General features: G+C 40.9%; 1 protein-coding gene across 1 annotated transcript in view; it reads right to left on the minus strand.

The window, feature by feature from the left end:
* LOC134357340 (protein eyes shut homolog) overlaps nt 1–18,880 on the minus strand; it is a 641,949-nt gene that overhangs the window by 478,747 nt on the left and 144,322 nt on the right. Inside the window, exon 6 of the mRNA XM_063068783.1 lies at nt 8,633–8,804. Coding sequence (XP_062924853.1) covers nt 8,633–8,804 — 172 coding nt within the window. The remainder of the gene's footprint in view (nt 1–8,632; nt 8,805–18,880) is intronic.

Here is an 18,880-nt window from a genome sequence, read left to right on the forward strand (position 1 = left end):
ACCATTTGGAAATCCTATTTTAAATTTGTCTTTCCACCTCAGTAGAGCATCAAAGATCCTACTACAAACACAAGAGAATCTGCAGAAGCTGGAAATCTTGAGCAACACAGAAAATGCTGGAAGAACTCAGCAAATCAGGCAGCCTCTACAGAGGAGAATAAACAGTTGATGTTTCAGACCGACCCCCTTTATCAGGACTTGAAAGGAAGGTAGCAGAAGCCAGAATAAGAAGATGGTGGAGGGGAAGGAGTGCAAGGTGTTAGGTGATAGGTGAAGCCAGGGGTAGGTTGATGGTTGGGTGGGGAGAATGAAGTGAAAATCAGGGAGGTGATGGATGGAGTAGGTAAGGGCGGAAGAAGAAGGAATCTAATAGGAGAGGAGGAGGGGCACCAGAGGGAGGTGATGGGCAGGTGAGGAGAAGAGAAGGGGTGAGAAGGGAACCAACATTGAGAATGGAAAAAATACAGATGGGAAGGAAATTATTGGAAGATAACTCCCCATCTTGATTTGACTTCTGGTAATTTCACCCCTCGCCCTTCTCTCCAATCCTCTCCATAGATGCTGTCTGAGTTGTTGAGTTTCATTTTGTGTGTGTTGCTAATCACTATTCAGAGAAGAGTCTTCTGAGATGCTCTCATCCAAAACCAACAAATACATTCTCTGGTTATGATCACATTGCTGGTTGTGAGTGCTTGCCATGCACAAATTAGCACATGCTCTTTCATTACAACAGAGGCCATGTTTCAGAAGACCTTCTACTGAGGATGTGGAAGACTCTCAAAGCATACAAATCATTCTATTTAAAAGAGAATTGTAACATTAGACTTGGCAGCATTGCTATTCCTTTAAAAACATACGGATTTTGCTCTGGCAAAACAAAACAGGTGAGCATTAGTTTAAAATATTAATCTGCACTGGAAGTGTGAAGCACTTGAATTTGTCTACTCATTTCAATCTGTCAATTATAATAGCTACTTTCAGCTATATTAAAATCTAATTATTCTTCATTTATTAAAAGTGTCCTTTTGCTAATGAACACAAAAGAATGAACAGCTTGTATCAATATACAGCATCTGCCATCCTTTAAATTATTTCTTTTTATAAATGAACTGTAAGAAAAATGATCTTTACAATGACTCCACACTAGGGAATTAGCTCAAAACATTTGTATGTTTATTATGAAAGAAAAGGAATGCACTGGTGATACCCCGGATTAATTTATGGGGTAATAGGACTCTTGAATTCAATGCTGCATCCTTGCATCTCAACAACAAAGGCTTTGTTCAGATAAAAATCTCGTGTATATGCACCTGTTCTTTAGTCAACACTATTTTCCCAAAGTTAGCTCAAGCAGTAGATCATGGAAATGTAGGCATTAATTATAGAACATAGAACATTCTAGCACAGTACAGGACTTTTGGCCCATGATGTGACGTTGACCTTTTAACCAACTCCAAGGTCAATCTAACCCTACATTCTAATTCTACAATCTAATTCCAATCTAATCTAACCCAATCTAATTCTGCATTGCACTCCATTTTTCTATCATTCATGTGCCTATCTATGAATTTCTTAAATGTCCTTAATGTATTTGCCTCTACCAACACTCAGGGCAGCATGCTAGACATACCCACCATTCTCTGTGTAAAAAGGTTACTTCTGACATCCCCCCATACATTTCCTCAAATCGCCTTAAAAGATACCTCCTAGTATTAACCATTTCTACCCTGGGAATAAGTTTCTGGCTATCCACTTGATCTACACCTCTTATCATCTCGTATACCTCTATCAAGCCATCTCTAAAACACAAAATACGCTGGGTCAAAGCAACACTCACAACACGCTGGAGGAACTCAGCAGGTCGGGCAGCATTTGTGAAAACAATCAGTCAACATTTCAGGCTGGAACCCTTTGTCAGGACTGAAGAGGGAAGGGGCAGAGGCCCAATAATGAAGGTGGGGGCGGGAGGGTGGGAAGGAGAAGGCTGGTAGGCCACCTCTTATTTTTCTTCACTCCAAAGAAAAGTCCTAGATTGCTCAACTAATATTCAGTGAAATTCATTATTCCCCAAGTATAAAGTAACTTGCGCTGTAATCTGGACATATCCCTATACACTTGCACAAATTGATTTAATTAGCATGTCAAATTAGTTCTAATTATCATCCCCCAGGGAACCCCTAAAGATTAAGCAAATTTTTACTTTAATTTCCAAAATAATCAGTAAATGCTCCTATATAAATTTTCAGTCAATTTTTTTTTACTTTTATTTAGAGCTAGTCACAGATTTCAAATGTTTATTTAATTAAAACTATCTCATTTTAACTATATTGATAAAGATTCATGAGAGAATCATTCTTAAATGTATCATGGAATAGTGCGACAAAAAATGTTCTTATAGACTATATTTTAACATGGACAAATTTTAACATGAAATAGAAACATATCTTCTCAAACCTTATCCTAAGCTCATCTTTAAGGCTCTTGCAGTGAAAACTCTGAGTCTGAGAAGGTAACCAAATGAGATGTCTCATAAATCTGACCTTTCATACTTCACTGGTTTTCATGTGCCTTTGCCATAGGCTCTGGAATTCCTGCCCTGCAGCTCTCCATCTCCCCTCCACTCAGTTAAAATGCATATTAAGAACTTTGTCAAAGTTTTAGTTGCCCGCCCTGATGTGCCCTTTTGTGGCTCTGTAAAAAGCTGTTTGTTAATGCTGCTGTGAATTGCACTGAACACAGAAGTTCAGTATTTAATTTGGAGGTGTCCAGTGTCATAGTGCTCTTCAGTCCTGACAAAATATATCAACCTGAAACAGTAACATTATTTCTCTTGCCACAGATGCTGCTAACCTGATAAATATTTCTGCAATTTCTGCTTTTATTTCAGATTTATACATCTACAATATTTTGCTTTTAAAGTCTATGCGTTAAATTTTGGAGTACAGAGCAGAGCTGCTTCCTCACGTCTCTCGTGTTTTTGTCATTCCTCTCCATTGGGCAGCAACCTTGCCATTTGTTTTGCATTTGTCTGTTTTGTACAGGGAAAGAGTTGCCAGCTCAATGCTCAACCCAGCATGGATGGAAAGCATGCATGGAGCTGGCTGGATTCAAACCCAGGATCACTCGCCTCAAAGTCCAATGCAGATGCCACTATACCACTGGGCAGTGATGTCCCAAATGACCTAGGTTCAATCCTGCCCTCTGGAGGAGCTTGAACATTCTCCTAGCGATCCCACTGGTTGGTTCTGGATGCTTTGACTTCCTCCCACATCCTCAATACAGATTACTCAGTTAATTGACCTGAAAATTACCCCTGGTGTGTGTTGGTGGTGGGTGAAATCAGGGAGAATTAATGGGCATTGTAATGTATTGTGTGAGTATTCATAGCGTCAAGAGTGCGTATGACATCAGGACGTAGAGAAGTAAAAAAATGGAAGTCTGTTGAATAAACGTGGTTGTTCAATCTACAGCGGTGTCCGAGTCACATCAACATGGTGTCAGAAGAGATCGCAGGAAAAAAAGGAAGAGAGACACGTAAAAGGTGTCACAGTTACAGCCACCGTCAAGTTTAAGCCTACAAGGTAATCTTGCTGAGAACTGGAAAATATGGATCCAGAAGCTTGAGCTGCTTTACACCGCTAGCAGCGTAGCTGAAAAGACGGAGAAAGTGCAATGTGCTACGTTTCTGCATGTGACAGGGGAAGAGGCAATAAAGGCTTGCAACATGTTTGTCTTCTAAGATGATGAGCAAGATAAAATTGAAGTGTTGAAGAAAAAGTTTCAAGATTACTGCGAACCGAGAAAAAACCTACCATACATCCAACACATGTTTTTCACGAGGGCTCAAGGACCAATAGAAACCATAGACACCTATGTAACAGATTTGAAGAACAAAGCAAAAGACTGTGAGTTCGGACAACTGCATGACTCTTTAATACGTGACAGGATTGTATGCGGGATACAAGATGATCAAGTGAGAGTCAGGCTATTGAGAGAGGCGGATCTTAAATTAGAAAAGGCAATTGATGTTTGCCGTGCCAGCGAGATCACGTCAAGTCAGGTTAAAGTGCTCAATGAAGAGAATGAAGTACACAAAGTAAAAACTGTGAAAACTGACAAGAGTAGTACAAAGCCAGCTCCACGGGATGATCAAAAGGAAGTTAACCTCAACAGATGCGGTTATAAACATGGATACAGAAAATGACCAGCCTTTGGTCAGATATGCAAGTTATGCCAGAAAAGAAATCACTTTGCAAAGATGTGCAAATTGAAGGAGCACGCAAGGAAAATGCACGCTGTGGAACAGAGTGAGGGCAACAGTGACATGTTCATTGGCACAGTTGAAGTGGAACAGGAGGTATGCTTCAAGAATATTGACAATGCAGAGATGGAGGATGAAGATGATTGGACTCAAGATCTGATAATAAACAGGAGGAATGTGACATTTAAGCTTGACACTGGGGTAAAGTGCAATGTAATGTCAGCAGAAACATTCAACTCACTGGACATCAGAGGAAGACTGAGAAAATCCACTTGCAAGCTTGTTGCATATTTCAGCCACAAGGTGGCGCCACCGGGCAAAAAAAGCACTTACCTGTGTGCACAAAGGACAAAAACACAAGATGGAGTTTGAAATAGTACAGCAACATGTTCCAGCGATATTGGGCAAAGCAACATGCACAAAGCTAGGCCTGGTGAAGCGAATCTATGGTGTTGAAAAAGAAAATTATATTCTCAAAAACTTTGATGATTTGATAACTTGTTTTCTGGATTAGGATGTTTACCCAGGGAAACACCACATCCAGATTGATCCAACTATTGCACCTGTTGTGCATGCCCCGAGAAAGATTCCAATAACTCTCAGGGATCAAGTAGTGGAGGAGCTACACAGAATGGAACAGATGGGAGTCATAACAAGACAAATAGAACCGACCGACTGGGTGAATAGTATGGTGACAGTGGTCACAGAATAAAAGACAAGGACTTGCATGGATCCACAAGATCTCAACCAAGTCATCAAAAGAGAGCACTATCTGTTGCTCACGGTTGAAGAGGTTGTCTCCCACATGCCTAATGCAAAATATTTTTCAGTATTAGATGCAAATCAAGGTTTCTGGCAGATCAAGCTGGATGAAGAAAGTTCCAAATTATGCACTTTCAACATGTCCAAAGAGAGATATCATTTCTTGCATCTACCCTTTGAGATTTCTTCTGCATCAGAGGTATTCCAGTGATCCATGGCACAAATGATTGAAGACCTGGATGGGATAGTCAACATCATTGATGATTTGCTGATATGGGGTGACACAATTGAGGAACATGATCAGCGACTGAGGAAGCTCCTGGAAAGAGCACGTGAGTACAATCTAAAACTGAACAAAAATAAGTGTAAGATCAGAACTACAGAGATCAAGTACATAGATCATGTACTCAGCACTGATGGGCTAAAACCAGATGATGAAAAGGTCAGAGCTGTGATACAGCTACCACCGCCCGAGACAAGCAAGAACTATTGAGGTTCATGGGCATGATACAGTATCTTGCCAAATTCATTCCCAACTTATCAGAGGACAGCGCTCAACTCCGAAAGCTACCGGAGAGCAACACTGAATGGCATTGGGAAGACGAACGAAAGAAAAATTTTGACACATTGAAGCAGTTGGTTACCAATGTACCAGCACTCAAGTTCTATGATGTCAATAAACCGGTGACGATGTCTGTGGATGCCAGTTCGGAGGGAATAGGAGCTGTTATACTGCAGGATGGGAGGCTTGTGGCTTATTGATCACGAGCAGTTACGGACTGTCAACGCTGATATGCTCAAATTGAGAAGGAATTGCTTACTATAGCTTATGGGTGTGAGAAGTTCCATCAATATGTATATAGCAAAGAAATCCAGGTTGAGAGTGATCAGAAACCACTTAAGAGCATCTTCAAAAAGCCACTCCACCAAGCTCCTATGAGATTGCAAAGGATGCTTCTCAGGCTACAGAGGTACACTCTCACAGTCACCTATAAGCCAGAAAAAGAACTGCACATCGCTGATGCTTTGAGCTGTGTTTACCTCAAAGAGCAAAAGGAAGAGTTGCTAAGAAGACAGCTGGAGGTCAACTGGGTTACACCTCAGCTTCCCATCTCTGAGGAGAAGTTGAACATGTTCAGGAAAGCGACGGCAGATGATCCTGAAATGCAAATGCTAAGAAACATTACAATGAATGGATGGCCAACAGAAAGAAAAGATGTTCCAAAGGAAATGCAGAAATACTGGACATTTAAAGAGGAAATCAGCTATGCATCAGGACTAATGTTCAAAATGGCAAAACTCATCGTACCAAACCAAATGAGACAGGACGTGCTCAACAGAATTCACGAGTCACACCTGGGGATAGCGAAATGTAAAGAAGGAGCAAGGGACATTCTCTATTGGCCAGGCGTGTCAACTCAGATAGAGGACATTGTGTCTCAGTGTGCTGTCTGTAATGAAAACAAAAACAGCAATCCAAGAGACCCTCTGCTTCCCCACCCACTACCAGGAAGACCATGGGAGAAGATTGGCACAGATCTCGTTCACTACAATGGTGCAGAATATCTGCTTTGTGTGGACTACTATTCAAAATATCCGGAGATCATCAAGTTAAGTGACACGTCCAGTCGAGATGTCATTACCGCAATGATGTTGACATTCGCAAGACATGGTATTCCAGATATTGTCGTTAGTGACAATGGTCCACAATATGCCAAAGGTGAGTTCAGAGGGTTCTCAGAAAGCTGGGAATTTCAACATGTTACTTCCAGTCCAGGGCACGCTCAGTCTAATGGACAAGCAGAGAGAACTGTACAAACTGTCAAGAACATGCTCAAGAAGGCACAAAGCAGCAACGGTGACCCTTACATTGCTCTGCTTGAATACTGCAACACACCGACTGAGGGTGTGGGGTTCTCTCCTGCGCAGCTGTTGATGGGACGTTGTCTGAAGTCCAAACTGCCAACATGCACAACTCTACTGACTCCTGAAGGTAATGCTCAAGTACATGACAAGCAAAAGTACAAGCAAATAAAGCAAAAGAGCTACTATGACAGACATACAAGACAGTTGCCAGATTTACATACAGGTGAAAATGTCAGAATACAGAGAGGAGACATTTGGCAACCAGCTGTGGTTGTGAACAGACATCAGCAACCAAGATCCTTCATAGTTCGCACGCCGGATGGAAGAGTCTACAGGAGGAACAGGAAGCATCTGCTGAAGACAGGCGAGAATGAGTTTCCACGTACAGATGCACAGGACATTTCCACAGATACAAACATGGAACCAACCGACACCAAGAATGATGCAGACCACAAAGACACAGAGGCCACTCGAGAGACTGACATTGATGAAGGACAAGCACAGTCACAGTTGTATCACACACAGTCGGGAGACAAGTCAAACTTCCAGCTAGATACAGAGACTACACATACATACAGTCTCACACAGTTTGAGACAAAGTCACACATGTTATAAGTTCCAAATAAAAGGTTTATTAGTCTATGTTAGTAAAAGAAAATACACTGCTGTTAGTATTGTAAGATACAATGCAGAATACAGTACAAGTTAAGATTTTTTTTAGTTTATGTCATGGTTGTTGCACTGTAGGAAGGGCATACCTAGAGGCATTGTTTTGGTAATTCACAGTGTTGTAAAAAGAGAAAAAAAATCTTGAGAAGGGGGATGTATTCGTAGTGTCAGAGTGCATATGACATCAGGACATAGAGAAGTAAAAAATGGAAGTCTGTTGAATAAACGTGGTTGTTCAATCTACAGCGGTGTCCGAGTCACATCAATATTACAGGCATATGCAAGAAAATAGGCTACAGGGAAACTTGTGGGAGAATGGGATTTCTCTTACAACTGGCATAGGTTCACTGAGCCAAATGGCCTTTATCTACCTTGCTATTAAGTATGAAGTGTGTCAGGTTTGACTCGATGGTGAACTGGATATCCACCTCAATTCTGACACATTTTATCCCCTGATGGATGGTTTGCCCCTCCTCTGCAGCAGATTGAAGAAAATGTCCTTTTGGTGCCTGTCACTCTTTGACCAGCTACTTCAGAACAGCGCTCAAGGTAATTCTTACCTCCCATCTTAGGAGACTAACCTCACGGATGGTTCATCAAACAAACCTCACGGCTGAGATTTGTCAGTTCCACACTCCTATCTCCCCTACATAACATATGGTGTTGCCCATTCGATAGGGACAGTAACTCAGATGTTTGAAAAAGATTATAGGGTGGATGGAGAGAAGCTTGTTTCTCTGCTGGAGGTACCCAGCACAAGACTGAATAACGCAACACTGGACCTACATCACTTTTGAGGATGACACTTCTGGATCCTGTGCTACCACAGGAAGCACGTTCCAGAGATACATCAAGGAGAATAAAATATGTTTTTCATTCCACCACAGCAAGAAGCAGTTTCCGAGCCAAGTTGCTGTTGTAATATTCTCTGTATATTTATAAAAAGAGTATTCTCTTCCCAGAATTATAGTTACAAGATAACCTGAGCTTGTGGTTCAATACAGTACTATGATGTTGCTTTTCATTCAATATCATCCTACTGTAGATGTTGAAAGGCTTATCATTTGAACTTACGTGCCCTGAAGACAAGGGTTGGAGGCACATTCATTTACGTTGTGTTCACAATTCGTTCCAGCAAACCCCCTCAAGCAGACGCAGCTGTAGAGACTGATACCATCGATGCACGTTCCCTCGTTGTTGCACGGAGCAGATGCACAGTCATTGATATTAACTTCACATCTGCTACCTGAAAAGGGGAATACAGGGGCACGTTAGCTCTGTTGTAGATGGGCCCACCAATGTGTTTAGTGATTGCAGCTTGTGACTAAAGCAGCAGCGGAATTATTTTTTCAGGGGTAGAGAAATGACAGTCATTGACCCATACAAAATGGCCCTTTTAAAATATTTATAGTGAAATATTTAATTTTGGAGATGCAGACCCTTCTGCTCCAACGAGTCACGCCACCCAGTAGCTCACCTATTTAACACTAGCCTAATCACAGGACAATTTACAATGACCAATTAACCTACTAACCAAAATGGTTGGGGAATGTGGGAGGAAACCAAGCACCCAAAGGAATCCCATGTGGTTCACGGGGAGAGCATACAACCTCCTTACAGACAGCACCAGAATTGAACTCTGAGCTCCAGAATGCCCTGATATATAATAGCATCACACTGATCCTTACACTACTGCGGCACCCATAGTCAGCATACCAAATCCAACACATAGCTGTCTTTTCAGTGATTGCAGTCAGAGACATATTCATAGTCACTGAAACATACAGCACTGAAAAAGACCCTTTGGCCTACTGAGTCTGTGCTGACCATCAAGCATCCTAAGACCACATTAATTCAATTTTATTCTTCCCAAAATTCCACTCAAACTTTATCTCTCGACTGCCCGTTACACCACTGGCGTTTAGGGCAGCAATGAGGGTCCTCCAACTCTGGTGGTATTAAGGGATTTTTTCATCATGTCAGTAGCTCGGTTTTCATGACTGTTAATCATGTAAGTTCAGGGTGGAGACTCAGGAATACTGTTGCACTCAGATGTAGAATGATTCTTCATTGCTGTTTCCACAACAATTTTGTTTTACCAGTCATTGTTGTTAGCTCTGAGCTGAGCCCCTGAAGCTGGAGGACTGGTGGACCACTCTTAGTCTGGCCTCTGAACCTTTTTGCATGGGTGATGCTACCAAAAAGCCAAAGCATAAAACCCTGACTCCAGCCAAAATTAACTCTGGGTCACTGAGGCATACAAGCCTCCAAACCCTATGACGGTTGTGGTCCTCTTGGAGGCAAATTTTATCAGTCAACTACAATTTATTATGGCTAATCATCTGCCAATCAATGGAAAAGGATAAACAGTTGATGGTTTGGGCTGAGATCCTTTTCAGGACTGACTGAGAAACATATTCCTCTCTCATTCCTGAAGAAAGGTCTCAGCCCGAAACATTGATTGTTTACTCATTTCCATAGATGCTGCCTGACCTGGTGAGGTCCTCCAGCATCTTGTGTGTGTTCCTTTGGATTTCCAGCAGCTGCAGATTTTCTCACATCTGCCAACCCACACTCTTTGACACGTGGGAAGAAACTACAGCAACTGAAGGAAGTCTTCATGGTCGCAGGGAGAATATGCAAATTTCACAGTCGCTCTTGTACCCGGTTGACTGGAGCTATGAGGTAGCAGCTCATCTATCTGCAATACTCCTCTCTGAGCTGTGACACTGTGCTCTCCTATCTTTCTATTCCACTCTCATCTTCTGCTCACTCCACACCTCTCACCCACATCATCTCACTGCACTGCCGATGGCATGACAAGGATATTCAATAAGCAGGAATTGGAGGAGAGCAGAAATAACAGAGGAGGCTGAGAGGAATGTTGATAGGAAATCACAAAAAAAAAATCTAGAACCTCAGGCATAGCATGGGTTAGAGGAAGAAAGCTTACAAAGCTTTGATAGTTCTTTAATCAATAAAGTACATTTTATTAAATGTTAGATATTACTGCTGATGTGATGGATTACCTACTGTTCTATTTTAATACTATTTTAACACAATGAGCAAGCATTTTGGTAAAAGTTAAATATGTTTCATTTCAATTCAGCACTGTTTCATCACAAGACTAGAAAGAGTTACATCCAGTTTTAGCTACCCAAGAAATTATTATTAGAAATAAAAACACTGGACAAGATTAAGATGACATATAGCTTAGGAAAATCACAAGAAATACCAAGACTCAAATCCATCAAACTAAAATAATTTATCTAATAAAGGAGAGATCACGGATGTCTACCGTTTTGCTTTATTTATTTATTTTTAATTTGTATTTAGCGATACAGCACAGCACAAGTTTATCTGCCCAATGAGCCACACCACACAGTAACCCCACCTATTTAACATCAACCCAATCACCAGACAATTAACAAGACCAGTTAAGTGGTTCACGGTGGCACTGGAATTGAACTCTGAACTTCAGAATGTCCTGAGCTTTTATAACATTGCACTAACCGCTGTGGTGTTCAATTTTATTACTTAAAAAAAATCTTGTCTATAAATTTCTGAAATCCTGTGAAGTTTTGAGAAGGAATTGCAAAGTATAGCATATGTCAGCAAGAGCCACGAATGGTAACTGGGAGTTTCCAAGAAGTCGGGACAGGAAGAGCATGAAAAATATAAAGGACTGTAGGACCAGCAGAGATTACAGGTATATGCATGGGTGGGAGATCCTAAAAGTGCATTCGAAGAATAGTATAAGGCTAGGTATTAATTAACAAAATTTATTCTGTCGATTAATATTTTCCTCAACAGAGTCCCTGTTATTGCAAAATTAATAACAATCACTACAACAAATGTGAAGTGCTAGTTATACAATACCACATTCTATGGGGAAAAGGCAAGGGAGTGGGAATGACAGGAAGAATTGGATGAGCCCATGATTGAATGGTGGAAGAGACTTGATGGGCCGAATGGCCTACTTCTGCTCTGATATCTTATGGTCTTATGCACCAATTTTACATTAATCTTTATGCTGAATGAGGTTAAGAGAGAAATAATTTAGTCATGATTGAATTCAGTGCCATTGCCCGGACTTGTAAGAATGCTTCTCTCCTTTTGGTTGAAGGGTATCCATTTCAAGATTGCCCTAGCATCTAGCGTCTATATTATGCTCTGACAATGTATTCTCTAAGATTGGAGCAGTAGGGGGCACTCTAAGGCTAATTTTAAGGAGCATTCTGAGAATCCAGCGGAATATAGTCATTGTCTGAGCTCTTCCCTTCTGGAATTAGTCAATGATGAATAAGTCTAGGCTCATAATTAACTCAAGATATACTGTGTTATTTTATTTCAAACACTTGAATGCTACTGGATATTTCATTCAGTTACTATGAACATTTCAAGTGTGAGGGAGCATGCTAAGAACCTACAGTTGGACACAGGGGCAATACACTGCTTTCTCGGATGCCTTGCACCCAACGCAACAGCAGAAATTCAACAATATTGTACTTGCTTTTAAAAACAGAACAGGAGCCAAAACACTCACTTTGCATCATTTTGCTTTAGAGACACAAGTTGGTGGAACAAATACCAATACCCATAGAGGGATCAGAAGTGGAGAGAGAGAGAGAGAGCAGTTTCAAGTTCCTGGTTGTCAAGATCTCTGAGGACCTAACCTGGTCCCAACATACCGATGCAGTTATAAAGACTATACTTCATTAGGAGTTTGAAGAGATTTGGTAAGGCAACAAATACACTCAAAAACTTCTATAGATGTACTGTGGAGAGCATTCTGACAGGCTGCGTCACTGTCTGGTATGGGGGTTGGGGGCTACTGCACGGGACCAAAAGAAGCTGCAGAGGGTTGTAAATTTAGCAGCTTCATCTTGGGTTCTAGCCGACAAAGTACCCAGGACATCTTCAAGGAGCAGTATCTCAGAAAGGCAGTGTCCATTATGAAGGACCTCCAGCACCCAGTGTATGCCCTTTTCTCACAGTTACCATCAGGTAGGTGATACAGAAGCCTGAAGGCACACACTCAGCGATTCAGGAACAGCTTCTTCCGGTCTGCCATCTGATTCCTAAATGGACATTGAACCCGTGAACACTACCTCACTTTTTAAATATATATTATTTACACTTCTTGCACGATTTTGATTTATTCAATGTACATATGCTATAATTTATTTATTTATTTATTTATTTATTTATTATCATCATTTTTCTTCTTCTTCTATATATGTATTGCATTGAACCGCTGCTGCTAAGTTAACAAATTTCACGACACATGCCAGTGAAGATCAACTTGATTCTGAATCTGGTAACCGGCCCTACTGGCTCAACAAGTCACACTGACCGATAACACCCATGTCACCAATTAACCTACTAACACAGACATCTTTGGAATGTGGGAGGGAACAAGAGCACACAGAAGAAACCGATGACTTTACGAGCGGAACACACAATTTCCTTACAGACAGCAGCAAGAATTGAACCCAGGATGCTGGTGCTTAAAGTGTTCTGCTCACCACTACAGCATCATGCTGCTTAACATATCCTGCAAGGATTGTACTGTGACTATGCTAAGTAGAGAAAAGAGGCACCCAGGTCCATACTCTGATGCAGCTATTAGATCTGCTGCACACACCATCGGAGACCTGGCTTCAATCCTGACTTCAAGTGCTGGTTGTGCGCTCCCTCTGTTAGCACATGGGCTTCCTCCAGGTACACCGACTTCCTTCTACATCCCAAAGGTGTCTTGGTTGGTGGGTTGATTAGCCCCCGTATGTCACATAGGGGTGAGTGGTTGATTTTGGGAGGATTTGACGACAAAGTAGGGAGAATATAAAGAAATGGGATTATTATAGAATTGGTGTATATGGAGTATTAGACGGCTAGTGCTAATTCAGTAGATCATACACAGAATCTTTTGAATCCACAAGGTCCTTCAGCCAGAAGAGGCATTAATCCATTTGCATAAATATTCAGAGATCCTAATGCCAATACAACCACCTCCCTGAGCAGAGGCAGAATCAAAGCTAGACCCAGACCTGCTTAACTATGTTCAGTAGAATGAAGCCTATATGCAACTGAGCCAACTAACCCAAATGTCTGCAGTGAGGGTGCACTTTTTAAAGTGTGTTCACCTGTCTGACAGTCCCCAAAACAATGCAGTTCTGGCAACCTCTCATCACTGCGGCCTCAATTACTGGCCTTCACTTCCTCCTTTACCTCGTCCTGCCTCTTCCCTGATCAGCCTTTTCACAACTCTTGCTAATGGTGCCTGGCAAAAGCTGATTGCTCCTGTAAGAGGATATTTGGAATTATATTGAACTGCTTTCAGAAAGCTATATCTTTCATCATTATTTAGGACAGATGTCAGCCAACAGTTTTCAATATAAAACAGTAACAGATTTGCAGAGCCAAAAAAGCAAATGAAGTAGATAGTTAAAATCGACGCAACAGTCCCTGAGGAAATTAACAATTTAAGGAAACATTGTAAAAAGAGAGTTGGGATTGAAATATTTTAAAAGAGAGAAGTTTACTTTGCCCATTGGACCTCCATTTCTAATATCCTTTTAAACTACGGGATAATTTGCTCAAGCTTTGCAATGTTTTAGACAATGTAGTCTGGAGCTCATTAAAATGCTGGGAAAATCTTTAATGTGATTAACTACAATATAAAACATCACTTGTTGAAGTCATTGGTCAAATGGAAGAGTTCTACAGGTACCACTTTGATTCATTAGACTGCTTATGGCCACTCTAGGATTTGCTATAATGTCCAGTGATTGAATTCTGGGAAGAAACAGGTTAATGCCACTGTTCCATTCTCTGTCCTTAGTCAGTCTCAATGCAAATTAATGGCAGTGCCATGCCCTTATCATCAGTGTGTTGAACTTCCTTCCTCTTTTGTTCTCTACCACAAATACCAATCAATCATACTTCTAAGGCACTGCATAGCTTTGGTCCTTTGCATTCATGTGCTTGTCTTTCAAAAAAAAGCATCAGACTTGATTACTCTAATATTCTTCTCATCAGTTTCCCATCCTCCAGTCTAAAAATCTCAGCTCATTCAGAACCCACTGCTCAGTCAATCGCAGGCTCACTGATCTACCACAGCTCCTTACTTGCAATGGGTCAGCTTCCAGCTGTGTGGTTAATTCTTTCTTTACCCTTCAACTTTGTGAACTACCATTCTCCATTCTCTGAATCCAGACTTTTTTTTGCAATCCCCACTCCCAGCTTTCCACAAAACCATAAAAAAATAGGAGCAGAATGATGGCATTTCGCCATACCAAGTCTACTCCACCATTCGATCATAGCTGATTTTATTTTTCCTCTCTAATCTCACTCTCCTGCCTTCTCCTTATAACCATATAACATATAACCATATAACCTTGTAACCTTTTACGCCCCTACTAAACAAAAACCTATTAACCGCCACTTCAAATGTAGCCATAAATATACCTATTAAATGTATCCTTTTGTTTCACCTTTGACAGCACTGTTTCAGCTGGCTCTCCCTTCAGTTCTCTCTGAAACCCTTGGTATCCATCAGGCAGCTATGACTGCTACCTTCCTATCTGCTCCTTAGAACCGGATATCTCAAGGCACAAAACAACATAACATCACTGCTGTAAACTATCTAAATTCACAGGGAAGGGAAAATGAAACAATATCATCGTCCTCTCCGAGGCCAACGTCTGGGAGGCTTCAGGCCTTAGCTATACTCAGTCAGCCGGCCAAACTGGCCACATTGTTCACGTGCCAGAGGCTAGAGCCCTGAAAGAGTCAGACTATTCCAGGCACTGTCATGGGAGGAGATGACCAGGTGGATAAAGAAAAAGATTCAAGGATGAGCAACATCTGCACTGCCCCTGATCTTCAATATCCGCATTTTTTTTTTAGCAAAATTCTAACAGCTTCTAGCATATGACTGCTTAAAGCAGAGAAGAAGCATTCAGAATGTCCAACGAACATTCTGAGACCATGCATTAGAAGCACACAGAAGCTTTCCATCAGCACCGTCTCCCAAACTATCCATCCACTCCATTTGTGGTCCATTTCTGTTTCCTATATTGGCCTTATCTGCCAACGAATTGCATCCCCAGTCCTGAAGATTGCTTGAGAAGACAAGTGCACCTAGTTCTGGCTCTAAAATAAGGGTGACCTTTGTTTCTAGACTGCTACTTGGTGAAATAAATAGAGTCATCAATTGCCTTCAGGGACACAGGAATTTTCAGTGCGGACTTACTGAATTTATGTGGATAGACCTGGGAGTAAACAGTAGTGTGGAGCTGCAGACCCTGAGTTTGTAAGCCAGTTTAGTTCCCCATACAAAGGATTAAATAAAGAATCCAGACTTCTCAAAAAATCTTGGTTTCTTCCCTTTGTCGTCAGACACCCTCACTTTTCTTTCCATGTCTCTGTGAGGTACTGTTCAACACTAAACGTGAGAGTTCCAACAACTCTCTGATCTTTACAGCAACATCAAAGGTAATATTGATTTTCAATTAACATTTTAAGCATTCTAATCTCAGCAAGTTAAAACTGATTACTTAAGTACATGATATTTGCATGCTGCACTGGGTGTAAACTTACCTAGGCTGGATCTGCATGCCAGAATAGAGAGTCGGTGGAGGAGAGTGCAGAAGGAGCTGCTCTGTCTATTCTACAATAACACCATAGTTAACATTTTACCACCATTTGTTTCCGTGGGCAACATATCCTGCTCTGAGATAAATGTTTGTGTGTTTATGTTTAACAACAAGAGCTTGGGTGACATTTCTATTTCTGACCATTCAGTATGGTACCAGGAGTCTGTTGCATACCGGGAGGATTCTTCCTTTCAGTTGAAACATTGGGCCAGGTCACCTAACTCAAAGTCAAAGTAAACTTTCCTTCTGAATGTAGATCTTCTCAAAGGTTTCATGAAAAATTAATGTAAGAGAGGTTTTTTCAATGTCTTATACAATATTTATCTAACATTCAACGCACGTTATCCCTTTACTGTTGCACTGCGGTTTACAGCAGCTGGCATCCCATAAATTTTCTGCCGTGTTTCCTGCATCTTACATCATCACAGACCCGACTTCAGAAGAGCTTCATTGGTTATAAATTGCTTTGGGATACCCTAAAGAGATGTAAGGTGATGTACAGCATCATAGAATTATAACAGCACAAAGGATCATTAGCTCTCCGAATCCTACCAGTTCGTGGTAGTGCATTCTATTCAGTCTCATTTCTCCCCTTTTCTCCATGGTCCTGAAAATTCTTTTCTATTGAATACATTTTAATTGGATAGGAAACCACAATTATTTCTAACATCTTACAGATAGTAAGTTTCCTATCATAAACACTCTGTATTAAGAACAAGGTTTTCACCACTATGTCTTTACTTCTTTCATTCAACATTCATTGGCTTTTGAACCAATACAAATTCCCTCTGCCTGCCTTGTGTTAACCATTCATGATCTTATCTGCCCCTGACAATTCCTTCTGAACCTTCATTATTCCAAAAAAAAAAGGAAAATAAACTGCAGCTTCTTCTGTCCAACCTTGCAACTTTTTCCCGGTGCCCAGAATTAGACTTTGGATGACAATGTGAAATGGGCACTGCGATTCAACATTTGTGATATGGTTGTGCCCATTTTCATTTATATTAAAGTTGAAGGAAACAAAAAGCAGAGAAGACTTATCACCACAAAATCATAATGAACAGTATTTGATGTACTAATCTATTTGAAGCCTTGCTAATTTTAAACTCAGATTCAACATAAATTAGCTTCTTGTTTTTTCTCTCTCTAACTCCATTTCTGATATCCAGGATCCCAAATGCCATTGCAGGAGTGCAATAAGATTTAACAGATCTATTCCTAGGTCCAGGAGAGTTGTTCAATAAAGAACAATTAAGCAGACTAGGTTCACATTCTGTTGAGTTTAAGGTGTGATTTCATTGAAGCATACTAAATTCTTACAAGACCTCACAGGGGAGTTGCAGGGATAATTCCTCAAACAAGGATATTCAAAATCAGGGTCATAGTTTAAGGGTAAGAAGGTGGCCATCCTGAAAAAGGCCAAGAAGAAATATTCAGCTTCTGTTCAATTGATATGTACTTGAACAATAGGACAAGGAAAAGTTAAGTGGGTGGGATAGATGTTTGTAAGTGGCTCCTTCAGTGAATAGTAAAACGTTGCCATTAGGTACGATGAACAGTTTCACTAAGGCAAGGTGAGCCTTCTGGTGACCACGCATATCTTCAAGCCTAAAGCGGTTCTAAGTTTGTGAAATTCACAACAAAACATTCTCCTGGAGCAGGTTCAACTATCTCGTTGAGCATGAGAGGATTTTCTCAGTTTGTACCAGTTCTCTACCCTACTCTAAAACTGCTCGAGGTTTTAATCTTAGGAAATACAATAATCCATGTTGGGGAGGGGAGTATCATTGCTAGTGTTATGGTGTATTTATTGAGCTGGATAGACCTGGTCTTTACTTTTTTTGTTGTTTCCTTCACATATATGGTTAATGTTCGCTACTTAAAATGGTAATCCACGTGGGGAGCCAAAACAGATGGGGGGTAAATAAATAAATAAATAAATAAATTATTTGCATCTGTATTTACGCAGGAGTTGGACACAGAGTCTATAGAAGTGAGGCATCAAAGTCATGGACCCTGTACGGATTATAGAGCAGGAGGAGGTGTTTGCTTACCTGCGGCAAATCAGGGTGGATAACTCCCCAGGGCCTGACAAGGTTTTCCCTTGGGCCCCTCGGGAGGCAAGTGCAGAAATTGTTGGAGCCCTAGCAGAGATATTTGAATCATGTTTAGCGATAGGAGAAGTACCAGAGGGTTGGAAAATAGCTAATAGTGTTCCACTATTTTAAAAAGAGCTCTAAACATAAATCAGGAAATTGTCGGATAATTATCGGTAAATCTGATATTAGTTGTGGGTGAGTTACTGGAAGTTATTCTAAAGGACTGGAAATATAAATGTTTGACCATAAGAAATAAGACATAGGAGCAGAATTAGGCCATTTGGTCCATCATGTCTGCACCACCATTCAATCATGGCTGATCCTTTCTTCCCTTCCTCAGCCCCACTCGCCGGCCTTCTCCCCATAACCTTTGATGCCAGGTCCAATCAAGAACCTATCATGCTCTGCTTTAAATACAACCAATGACCAGGCCTTCTCAGTTGCCTATGGTAATAAATTTCACAAATTCACTGCCCTGTCATTAAATAAATTTCTCCACATCTCTGTTTTAAATCTCTGTTTTGAATAGACATGGACTGATTAAAAATAGTCAGCATGGCCTT

This window comes from Mobula hypostoma, chromosome 2, assembly GCF_963921235.1.
Source record: "Mobula hypostoma chromosome 2, sMobHyp1.1, whole genome shotgun sequence".
NCBI classification, from domain to species: Eukaryota; Metazoa; Chordata; class Chondrichthyes; order Myliobatiformes; family Myliobatidae; genus Mobula; species Mobula hypostoma.